Source organism: Triturus cristatus, chromosome 9, assembly GCF_964204655.1.
Source record: "Triturus cristatus chromosome 9, aTriCri1.1, whole genome shotgun sequence".
NCBI lineage: Eukaryota > Metazoa > Chordata > Amphibia > Caudata > Salamandridae > Triturus > Triturus cristatus.
Window position 1 is genome coordinate 1283886331 of NC_140592.1, and position 13044 is coordinate 1283899374.

Genomic DNA, 13044 nt, shown 5'->3' on the forward strand with positions numbered 1-13044 from the left:
ATCCTATAACTGAGGAACTCACTGCACTGATCCCACAACCGAGGCCACTCACTGCACTGATCCCACAACCGAGGCAACTCGCTGCATTGATCCCATAACTGGTGCAACTCACTGCACTGATCCCATAACTGGTGCAACTCACTGCACTGATCCCATAAATGAGGCAACCTACTACACTAATGCCATAACTGGGGCCACTCACTGCACTGATCCCATCACTGAGGCCATTCACTGCACTGACCTGTAAATGAGGCCACTCCCTGCACTGATTCCATAACCAAGGCCACTCACTGCACTGATACCATAACTGAGGCAATTCACTAAACTGATCCCATAACTGAGGCAACTCACTGCACTGATCCCATAACTGGGGCAACTAACTGCACTGATACAATAGCTGAGGCAACACACTGCACTGATCCCATAACCGAGGCAACTCACTGCACTGATCCCATAACCAAGGCAATTTACTGCACTGATCCCATTACTGAGGTAACTCACTGCACTGATCCCATAACTGACTCAACTCACTGCACAGATCCCATAAATGAGGCCACTCACTGCACTGATCCCATTACTGAGGCAATTCACTGCACTGATCCCATAACTGAGGCAATTCACTGCACTGATCCCATAACTGAGGTAACTCACTGCACCTATCCCATAACTGAGGCCACTCGCTGGCCTAATCCTATAACCGAGGCAACTCACTGCACTGATCCCATAACCGAGGCAACTCACTACACTGATCCCATAAACAAAGCAACTCACTGTACTGATCCCATTACTGAGGCAACACACTGCACTGATCCTATTACTGAGGCAACTCACTGCACTGATCCCATATCTGACTCAACTCAGTGCACTGATCCCATAACTGAGGCAACTCACTGCACTGATTCCATAACCAAGGTTACTCTCTGCACTGATCTCATAACTGAGGCAACTCACTGCACTGATCCCATACCTGATTCAACTCACTGCACAGATCCCATAACTGACGCAACTCACTGCACTGATCCCATAACCGATACAACTCTCTGCACTGATCCCACAACTGAGGCAACTCACTGCACTGATCCTATAACTGAGGCAACTCACTGCACTGTTCCCATAACTGAACAAATCACTGCACTGATCCCATATCTGACGCAACTCACTGCCCTGATCCCATAACTAAGGGAGCTCACTGCCCTGATCCCATAACTGGTGCAACTCACTGCACTGATCCCATAACCGAGGCAATTCATGCAGCAGCTTTAGCCTTTGACTCCTCTGTGCAGGATATATCTGTGGCCAACACCAGTTTCACATTTGTTGATTGTTTGGTTTCTTTGCTTGCAGGTCCCTGATGAATCTGTTAACTTGACATTAGATCATGCCCCAGGATCTCTGCCAGTACCGGGGCCAACGACAGTCCCGGGATCGGTGACAGACCCCATGTTTGAACCCGCTCAAGAAGTGGTGCCCATAACGCCCATGGAGCCTGAATCCAGTTTGTCACAGGTGAAAGTTCCCGCAGGAAGCCTCGCCTCACGTCAGTCCGAGTCATGTATTCCGGTGGGTAGAACGAACAGCCAAATCACCGAGGACATCTTGAAGTTACCACTGCAGGTAAGATGTGGCGGCCATGGGGGGCGAAACCTTCCTCAGCTCTACTTAGTGGATTGTGGTTCCACAATGGCCACTCTTCCCGAGTGTGATGATGCAGAGGTGATGCAGTATTACAGTGACACAATCGTATATGCATGCAGTAGTGTAGACCCCCTATCTGAAGCTGATGTGCAGATGCAAGATGTGCATGGTGGTCACTGATGCACGTCGAATAGCACATTAGGACTGGTCAGACACAGCCTCCCCCCCCCCACGCCACCTTGGCACATTTCCTCATCCTCCGCACACAGTGACCATATTACGCTTCTGAAACCCTCACCAATACGACTGGAGAATTTCTGCAAACCCTCTGAACAACAGGTTCTATCATGTGTAGCTCCACATACCATACATGTATACACTTGCATGCTGTTTGCAACCACACTAGTGCAGGCAATGCGCTATGTAAATCCAATGCAACGGCCTCTTCCACGACAGTAGGCACACAGTAAGATCTCATCTCCTGATAACTGAAACTACAAGGGAAGTGTGTGGGTACACGGTTGGGCTTCTTACCCCGGAGCAGATTTCAGCCACTCAAGCTAGCTGCCATGACCATGTTCAAACTTGGCAGTGGCACCTATCCATCAGCAATTAAGAGGGTGGACATAGGTCAATGGTCCTCAGATCAGAGGTCACTTTACTGGTTACTTTCAGTCCTCTCATAAGAAGAAAACTCGGAAAAAAAGACATCTGCCTGGCTCTGTGGCCGTCCATCCTGTGCACCACAGTGAAGTTCAGTTGTTACAGAGAAATGGATCCCTGAAAGAGCTCAGGCTTCTCCAGTATAGAATCTTTCACAGATTCACATGCTTGTATCTTTCCCGTCGTCATGGTGGGAGCCTCGCGGTAGATAGAAAAGAAGTACTATGAAAGTACATTAGAATCCACCAAAGGAAAAGAAAAACTTTAACATTAGTCAGCATCTTTATGTAGGTCCAAACTTCAACCAACCAGAGACGAGCCCTAGACCTCAGCTTTCCAGCAGAGCCAACAGACCTCAGATTTCTAACTGCACGCCGTGTGTAAGGGAGCCCCCCTGAGCTCTGCTCAGTTTTGTCAGTTAGTGAACTTTTGGCCCTGCTAGAATTCACCTCAAGGTACTGTTTTATCCATCTTCTTTACTTCATAATGTCAGAGGGATCTAAGAAGAGGCTTTTTAGACCCTGCAGATCCTGTGGGAAGGCAAGATGTTTCTCCGAGACCCCCACAAGGACTGTCTGTGTCGCCTTTATCCCAAGCATACAGCCAAGGACTGTAAACATTGTAGAACCTTTTCAGGCAAGACTCAAAAGGATAGAGAAGCCAGGTTGTTATTGCTCCAGAAAAATAAATCTAAATCTGATTCTGGATCTGATGTGGAAGAGAGCCCTGAGCCGTCCTCATCTGAGAGGAAATGTAAAAATGAGGGCTCTACCTCACTGAAGGCTAATTCTAAAAGGTTAATGGCGGACAAAATCTCATCTGCCGATAAAGCATCTCTAAAGCAAACAGATTTTGGCGTGAAGAAATCTTCTGCTGCCTCTCTGCCTGTCACACCACTGAAACGGGCTTAGTCAACAAAAAACACTCAATCGACGGACCCGTCCTCGAGAACTCCAGCCAGATCTACATCGGTTTCTGTGGCAACGACCGCTTCGACGACTGCTGTGGTGATTATTCGTCGACGACAATTTCTTTGTCGATGGCATCGTCGACAGCATCGGCGATGACCACTGCGTTGACGATTTCGCCTACGGCCTGTTGACAGAAGCACCATCGACGATGTCGTAGACGGCTCCGTCAGCAATCACTCCGTCAATGACAGTGTTTAAATCCCCTTCTTCGTTGCCGGTTTCGATGATGATTACTTTCAGATGTCTTCCGTCATCGACGGCGTCGTTGACAAATCAAAAACGGGACTTTAGGAGCCTCCACTTTATCCAGAAGTATCCAGGTTTGTCTTCTTTGTCAAAGATATCACCTCTGTCTCCTTCTCACCTTCTTGATACGGAGGAATCGGGAGAGGAAAGCGTGTTCTGCCCAGCTTATAGCTCTTCACAGCTCAGAGTTAAATGCCAGGTCACAGATGATGAAGAGGAGGCACAGGGGCAGGACATGTCTGAGTACTTGGAAGAGGACTACTTCCCAGGTCGTCCACGGGCCCAACATTACGATTCTTGTCAGGAGCAGTATCCGTATGAGGCTTACGCAGAGTGTCAGGAGGTTAGAAGGGATTCCATGCTGATGCCAACCTCCTTAGTCACCGACCTGAGACGTATGCTAAATGATTACTAAAAGCGATTTCTGGATTCTCACGCTCCGGTTCCGCTTACGCCCAGAGGCCCAAGTATTCAAGTACCACCACTGCCAGTGGTTACTCCACCACCTGCTGTGAAGGAAGAGAGACAGGCTCCTCGGTGCATTACAACTCAGGACGATTACGTTGAAAGTGAAGTAGATGATCAACCTGAAGAAGGTGAGCTCACTCAGGATCCTGACTTAGTTGGTCAGGAGAGGGATGATTACGTGGCTCCATCATTGCTGTCCCCCTCCACCCCTCCAGCAAGTTCTCCTCTGGGAGATATTGGGGGCTTCCACAAATTACTGGAGAGGGCTTCTAGGAGGTTTGATTTGCCTTTGCCTGTAGTTCAAAACGAATGCTTCCTTTATGATTTTAAGGATCCGGCCAAGAAGTCAATTTGATCCATACCATTGTGGATTATATATGGAGCAAGGGGTTAAAGATTATGAAGAATCTGGCCTTCGTACCAGCTGTTTCGCTGAGGATAGAGAAGAAATACAAGGCACCTGATTCAGTTCCGGCGTGTTTGATTGGTCATCCTCGCACAGATTCCATGATAACGCAAGCTGCGCAGAGAATCCGCAATCTCCTTGTTCTGTGCCCCCGGACAGAGAAGGCAAACGGCTTGAAAGCATGGGCAGACGCTTTGCTACTATGGCAGCTACTTCCATCAAGGCCTCTAACGCCTTAGCGATTTTGGGGCGATACGACCGCCAGTTATGGTCAGACCTTGCACCTCTTCTTGAACATCTTCTTGAAGATAAAAAGAAGGAAGTGAAATGCCTGCTACAAGAAGGTGCAAGAGCTTAATTTGAAGTGATTGGTTCGGCAATGGATTTGTCTTCAATTGCTTTTAGACGAATGGCAGTAGCCGCTGTTCTCCGTCGACAGGGCTGGCTGAGGGCGACGTCCTTCCGCCTTTAAGTACAATCGAAAGTGTTGGACATGCCCTTTGATGGGGAAAACCTGTTTGGGAAACACGTGGACGAGGAACTTCAGGTTATCTATAAAGATACTGAGATGGCACGTTCTTTAGGCACGTTGCAACAGTTATCAGTCCTTTCGTGGGGGAAGAGGACGAGGTCAGTTCCAGCAAAAATAGTCCTATCAGTCCCACGGATTTCAGTCATATTTCCAACAATCGTACGGACCACAATATGGAGGACGGCAACAACAGCACCATTCTTGTGCTTCCAATGTCTTGTACAGTCAACAATCAGCTAGACGTAAGTCTTCAGCACCAGGAAAATGTCAAGACCCATCTAGACGACCGTGACGTTTCTCTTCTGCCAGCCACCTCATCTCGACTTCAGCCTCTGCATTTCCATCATCTTTCTCCTTTTCTGAGTCAATGGCTAGCCATTACAAAGGACACATGTGTAGTAGACATCATCCGTTTGGGCCACAGCCTGGAATTTGTTCACAAGCCTCTTCGGAATCTACCCTCAAGGAGAATACATCACCATCTTCCTTTACTAAAGCATGAAATCTCGATCTTGCTGGAGAAGGGGGTGATAGAAAAAGTTCCTTTCAGTCAACGAGGGAAAGGCTTCTTTTCCAATTTCTTCCTCTAAAAGAAAAAGTGTGGGAAATGCAGACAGGTCATGGACCCCAGACAGCTGAACAAATACATCAAGAAACAATCATTCAGAATGTTGTCCCTGCAGGACATTCTCCTATTGGTCAACAAGGGGGATTTTTTAGCGTCTCTAGATCTCCTCGATGCATACTTCCACATTCCTGTTCTGGCAAAACATCGCCAATTCCTGAGGTTCGATGTGGCTGTGGATCAATACCAGCTCAAGGTTCTGCCCTTTGGCCTTCGCTCAGCTCCCAGAGTCTTCACAAAATGTATGGCTCCGCTAGCGGCTTTTCTGAGGAGGCAGGGCCGTCCGGTTTCTCCCTACCTAGAAGACTGGCTGGTGAAAGGGCCTTCGTTCCACCCTGCAAGAGAGTCTACAAAGGCTTGTCAAAGACTGTTCACATCTCTAGGCTTGCAAATCCACGAGGAGAAGTCATGCCTGATTCCAAGTCAGAAACATGTGTTTCTCGGAGCAATACTGGACACCAGGTTGATGAAGGCGTTTCCCACTCCAGAATGCAAGCACATGATCAAGCTCTTACCATCACTCCTGCGCGCAAGAGAGTCCACTTCTGTAAGTGTTCAAATCTTTACTGGGGATGCTGTCATCATGCATCCCACTAATTCCAAATTGTTGGCTCCAAATTAGGCCTCTTCTAGAGCAGTTGGACAAGCAGTGGATTCAGGCGCAGGGCTCCTTCGAAGACATCATCCTTATTTCCCAGGCAATGAAACAGGCGCTGTCATGGTGGGAGAAGGAATGCAATATCTCTCCAGGCCTATCATTCCGGGTGGCACAGCCCAGTTATGTAATGACCACCGATGTTTCAATGGACGGTTGGGGAGCGCATCTCCAAGAGTTACGAATCCATGGAAAATGGTCTGTTCAAGAAGAGCAATTTCACATCAACCTCTTGGAGTTGAGGGCCGTTTATCTAGGTCTACAGGCGTTCCTTCTAAGAATCCAATGCTCCTCTGTTCTGGTTAGAACAGACAACACCACAACTATGTTCTATCTAGCCAAGCCAAGAAATTTGGAGATGTTTAATTCAGCACAATATAACGTTGCAGATAGAGCATGTCCCAGGCGTGGACAACGAGTGGGCAGATTCTTTGAACAGAACCAATGCACAATGCCACAAATGGAAATTAGATTGGAAGCAGCTGCGGCGAGTTTTCGGACCATAGGGGACTCCAAATGTGGATCACTTCGCGACAGCGAGCAACAAGAAATGTGAAAAGTTCCCCAGCAGGTTTCCTCAGGCCAACTCTTGGGGAAACGCTCTGCAGATGCAGTGGACAGGAACGTGCTGAGCAAAATGAAGAGGGAACCATGCCATTCCATTCTCATCACTCCGGCATGGCCGAGGCAGTTTTGGCTCCCAGAGCTTCTTCTACGCTCCATCTTTCCGCACATTCTCTTTCAACCATGGCCAAACCTGGTGTCCCTGGACAACAGCCCGATTTTTCATCCTCAGGTAGAATCTCTGAATTTATCATTGGAACCTCACGACTATGAATTTACAAATCTAGACATCGCTCCAGATTGCAAGTCCATCCTTCAGCGGGCCAGAGCTTCTTCCACTCATAGGGCATATGATGCGAAATGGAAAAGATTTTGCTACTGGTGTGTGGAAAAGGACATACTTCCTTTACTCTCGACCCCAGAGCCAATATTGCCTTACCTACTGCATTTAGCAAAGTCAAAGTTGGCTCATTCATCTATAAAGCCACGGGAACTCTCGCTGTGGTCAAAGCGAATTATTAAAGAGTTTATGAAGGGCCTTTTCAGAGTTTTTCCACCATTGAAACTTTTGGCAGTTCCATGGGAATTAAACATGGTCCTATCTCAATTGATGAAATCGCCCTTTGAGCCGATCCACAAAACTGAATTAAAAATACGTTTCGTGGAAAACGGCTCTTACTGGCACTCACTTCCGCTAGAAGAATCGGTGAGATTCAGGCTTTCACTGTGGCTGAAACTTTTCTACAATTCAAACAGGACAAGGTAGTGTTGAGAACAAACCCTCACTTTATACCAAAGGTTCCAGCGTTTTTTCACTTAAATGAGCCAGTCGGGCTCTCAACGTACTTTGGAAATCCTTCAACCTCTGCTGAAAGAACGTTACATTCTTTGGATGTAAAACGATGCATCAAATTCTACATCCGTAGAACAAAGACTTTTAGGAAGTCGGACCAGCTCTTTGTGTCTTTTACTTCGCTGAGGAAAGGTCAAGCCCTTTCCAGAAACAGTATTGCATGTTGGATTACTTCTGCAATTGTCTTCTGCCGTAATAAAGCTGGAAAACCCCTGTTTGTAAAGGTGTCTGCGCAGTCTACAAGGAACATGGTGGCATCTACAGCCCTCTTTGCTGGGGTATCGCTTCCAGACATATGTAGAGCGGCAACATGATCTAAAGTGCATACGTCCACCGAGCATTATTGCCTGGATTCAGCATGGAATACGGATGCCGCAGTAGGGCAAGCGGTCCTGAGACATCTGTTCACTTAAGGTACAGCTTATTTTTATCTTTTACCTCTGTTTTACCGTGTTCATTTGATTTCATGGATTTTCATGTTTCTAGTTATGGATCTGGATTTAGTGATGCATATATATCTATATGTTTATAAATGTTTTCTTAAATGGTAGGTTTCATTTTCTGTGCATACAAAGGTCTTCGCCCAGTCACAACGATTTAACAAATGGCACTGCTAACTACACTGATACAAGCATGTGAATCTATGAAAGATTCAATACTGGAGAAAACACAAGTTACTTACCTGTACACTGTGGTTCTCCAGTATTGATATCTTTCATCGATTCACATGTGGCCCGCCCTCCTCCCCGTCTACGCTTGCCACTTCCTACCTCATGCTACTCTTAAACTTAGCACACTTGTGCGCGAAATCTGAGGTCTGGTGGCTCTGCTGGGGAGTGGAGGTCTAGGGCACGTCTCTGATTGGTCGAAGTTTGGACCTACATAAAGATGCTGACGAATGTTAAAGTTTTTCTTTTCCTTTTGTGGTTTCTAATGTACTTTTATAGTACTTCTTTTCCATCTACCGCAAGGATCCCACCATGACGACTGGGAAGATACACACATGTGAATATATGAAAGATACCAATACTGGAGAACCACAGTGTACAGGTAAGTAACTTGTTTTTTGTCACCTCTCTTTGTCATCAGCCTCTGCAGGTGCTTACAGTCAGTCTGGACAGTAAGAGCATTAAGACCTCTTCAAGAACCGCACAAAAAACCCACTGTAAATCCACGGCCTGATCTTTTCTCTGGACAGGAGTGGACGACACTAAAACTCATTGATTGTTCCCTTCCCATGTTACTACGTTGGAATAAGGTAACACCAATTCCTTGGACAAAGAGGCCTATCGTGGACCTGTTTAAAACTCAGTAACAGACAGACAATGTAGCCTTGAATATGCTGAGCACAGCAGTGTGCCCATTAGACACTGCACTTGTCAGGAACTCCAGAAGCGGGCAGCCTTCCCATCATGCAGTGCAAGGGCAGTGCGGCAGTTTGTTTTGCCAGGTCACCAGAGAAGGATCCCTGAGCACCACTGCCTTCCTATAGCTGTTATTTTGTCCGAAAACCTTTGTGGTGATTTTCGTTCTTCATTCAACATCTTTTTTCAATGCCTTTGGACTCCTGCATTTTCTTGCAATAAATGCCATTTCTTCCATCAATGTCTGTGAGATGTTTCTTCTTCCATTTGTTGACCATTGTTCACCATTGATAGGTGTCCTCTGTGAGAAGATAAGAAGTCCTGGAAGAATGCACACAATGTTTGCCTCATCTGCCTTCCGGATTCTCACTTCACAAAATGTAGATCTGTTTTGAGGTTCCAAGAGAGGGAGTTCATCTTCGGGTGAAGTAGCTGGAAGTTGGCCATTCTCACTCCCAGTCCACCAGCTCCAGAAGGGAAAAGGAGGTTTTAACCTCTTCTTCAACCCCTGGAGTGACCAGGTATGATTTCCTTTTGGGCCCTCAGACAGCCGCTCAATACACTGGAGTTACTAGTTCCAGTCAACCTTGAGCCATACAATGTCAAGACATTCGACATCAAGGCACTGAACGTTGAGACTGGTGTCATTGTGGCATTCAGCGTCAAGACGGTAAGACTGTGATTTTCTGGAGTTTCTCTGTCGGTGTCTAGGGCTTCTTTTTCAGCAAGATAGGCTCAGCATCTAGGACCATTAGTGCTTAGAGGGATCCACCTGTCAGTGCTGTGGCACTGTGAGGCCAGACACCATCACCCATCTTCTCTGGAGCCATCAACAGAGGAGCTCCCACCTGTGCTGTTATTGGGGGACAACAGCTTCGAGGTCCAGAGGGCCCATCTGTGCTATCATCTTTACCTCTTGTGGATATTAATCCTCAAATGTTACCGCCATCACTTCCTTAGAAGGATACTGAAAGAGACATGTCTGATGTAGAGGATTTGAAGGGAAGCCGGCCTAGAAATAGGGAAAGAAGGACCATCATTCTAGATGCTATAGAGACAGAGGCTCAAGCAGGACCCACAGCTTCAGATCTCACACCCCTTCAAGACAGGTCATGCCCTCATCAGCATCAGACATGACTGGGTTCTCTGTAAGATGTCCTGGCTTGCCACCTCGCAGAGTTTTCCCTGTGGGTGATGTGGCCACTTTTCATGAGGTCACCAAAAGGGCGCCTTGACAAGTGAAAATCAAACCCACTGCCCCTTTGTCTGAAAAATCTGTTATGGTTGGTTATAAAGACTTATAAAAGCGCATATGTGCCCTAGAAACAGGGCTTCCCAGAGCTAACCTCCTAACAAGGTGATGGAACAGAGAGCCAACACAGAAAAGACCTGTACTGCAAACAGCCAGGTCATCAGCTGCTTTCTAAAACAAAGATGGTTCTGAATATTCCAGAGACGTAAAGGCAGGTTATTCCATAAAACCAGAGGCATTGCTCAGAAAGTGAGATCTCCCATCCAGAATATTTTCGTATGAGGTATAATAGCCAAATTCAGGTCGGCAGAGCGGAGGGCCCTAGTAGGTACACTCGGCTGCGCCAGGAATGCCAAGTTAGGTGCCCTCTGCTTGTTCATATTATGATGAGCTTTAAGCTGAATATGTTTCTCTATCGGAAGCTAATGAAGTTTACAAAGCATATTAGAGACAGAGCAAAATTTAGGGAGATGAAAATGTCGTCTTGCAGGTGCTTTCTGAACAAGCTGTAGCATATTTTTCACAAACCTGGTGGTGCCCAGATGAAGAATGTTACAATGTCCCCCTGTATTCCAAGAAGTTTCAGATTTGTCTCTCGTTTCTGACTATAAGATTAATTCCGATAAACCAGAAATTCTCCCTCTTACCAAATTTTATTTCCAGCATTTCTTAACATCTACTGGGTGTTTGTCGGATAGCTCTAAAATGAAATATATAGGCATCTGGTTTAACAATTCCATTGTAGACTCGGTCAAAATTAATATGAAAGAGGCTCTTTCTCCTATTGATAAACTCCTTTCTTCTTGGAAATCTTTTTTCTTTCCTGCTGGGGGCGTCTAGACTCCATTAAAATGATGGTTACGCCTATTTTATTGTACATTTTCTCTGTGCTTCCCATTCATATTTCGTCAATTCATTGTAAGAAAATAGATTCTCTCCTTTCCAAGATTCTCTGGAAAAATAAAAACTTCTTTCTCATTCAATTGTTATCATTACATTGTTTTTCTAGTGGTATTGCATCTTTTTCACTGAATTTTGGTATTATGCAATAATACTCAATCTCCAGTTGTAAGAGTTTTTTTTCTCTTTTCCCTCTTCCCCCCACCCCCCCGATGCTAATGAAAACAGCTTTCTCCTCTGTTTTTATTGCTTGCTTCCTCATGTTCTATTTAATTATACATGTTATGTTTATTGTCGGTTCATTGTGACATGTATTATTAATAAAGCTTACTAAACATAAGAATGTTACAATAGTCAAGTCGTGAGATGATCAGAGACTGCATACTCATTTGCCGAACCTGGGGATGGAAAAAAACAATAATTGATTGAAGGCTTCTGACAGTACCAAAACACATTCTGGAGAGTGCTTTGGCTTTTGACTCAAACTATAGGGCATCATCAAGCCAGACACCACATTTTTTACAGCAGATCTCAGCTTAGGAGGAGATCCTAACACCCTCGGCCACCAGTGGTCACCCCAGACCTGACCGTGTTTCCCCAGCAGGAGAATTCCCGTTGTAATTGGTAATTGGTATTCGGCTTCAGACCGCTAGAATGCATCCAGTTAGCAAAGGTGGTCATACAATTCTGGAAGCTGACAACACCCTGTGTAGACTCCGAGAGACGATAAGTTAAGTATCATCTGTGTAGGATACCAAAGACATCCCAAAAGATTTCACTTTATCTGCCAGTGGCTTAGCGTAGATGTAAAAGAGGGTGGTGCTTAAGGCCGAGCCTTGAGGGACACCGTCCTCTAAAGTTCTTTGCAAAGATGAGAAGGGGGGGCATCATTTACAGCGATCTCTTAAGAAAGAGGCAAAACAAGCCCAGGCCTTGCCTCACCCACCGGTGTCATGAAGTCACCGTATCGAAAGTGGCACTTAAATCTAAAAGAATAAGTGCAGTCGAGCCGCTATCATCCACGGGTAGAGGTAAAGCCTCGGTCACTGTGAGGAGAGTGGATTCCATACCGTAAAGCCATTCTGCAAGGAGTCTAACAATTAGTTCTTCTCCAAGAAGGCCGTCAAACGATTGTTCACATATTTTTCCACTACCTTCATCATGGGCGGTAAGTTATCTCTTAGAATCTTCTTCCAAAGTCCAAGCAAGACCCATGGTAGCTCTGGTTCGCAGGCTTCTGAAATCCACAGTGCATGCATTCTTGACTTCTGCCTCTATGCAATCAGTTGACTACTGTCGGGAGAACAAGGACAGACCTCTTGAACCTGATCCTCTCATCTGCTTCCAGATTCTCTGGTTGTGTCCGCTGCCAGCAAACCCTACAATGCCTCAGCCCCTACTCCCTCTGCCCCACTTGTAAAAGAGTAACACAATGCTGATGGAAAATGTCTGTACAACTTCAGCCACATCGTATGTCTTCTAACCTTGTGAGCGGATTAAAAGATTTTAGATTGATACCATGGGTGGAGTTGGATGGCAGAAGAAGGCTAGAGGAACTCTCCCTGGCACAGACCAGGAGGTAGGCCTGTGGAGTCATGCATTTGGAGTTTTTGGTTACATTTTCTTGTTGTTATTAGGGTGATGGGTCACCAGGGGGGTAGTGCGTGGGTCGCAACTCGTTGCGCTTATTGCGTGGAGAAAGGATCTCCATGCACTTGGGTGAGAGGTGCCTGGAAGCTGTTTATGCAACTCGTACATTTGAAACTGTGATTTGAAGGGTGCGCAGTGAGACAGGTGTATTTGTTGTCCGACATAAAACACAGGGATTACAAAAATGTTTGCGGACAAGTACTACATGGATTGTGCTAGAGAAGCTCAAGCAAAGTATGAGGATTTAAAAACACTTTGCT

General features: G+C 46.1%; 1 protein-coding gene across 1 annotated transcript in view; it reads left to right on the top strand.

The window, feature by feature from the left end:
• TTC6 (tetratricopeptide repeat domain 6) overlaps positions 1-13044 on the top strand; it is a 1112931-nt gene that overhangs the window by 161242 nt on the left and 938645 nt on the right. Inside the window, exon 4 of the mRNA XM_085627931.1 lies at positions 1345-1614. Within this exon, the coding sequence (XP_085484057.1) occupies positions 1345-1614 (270 nt within the window). The remainder of the gene's footprint in view (positions 1-1344; positions 1615-13044) is intronic.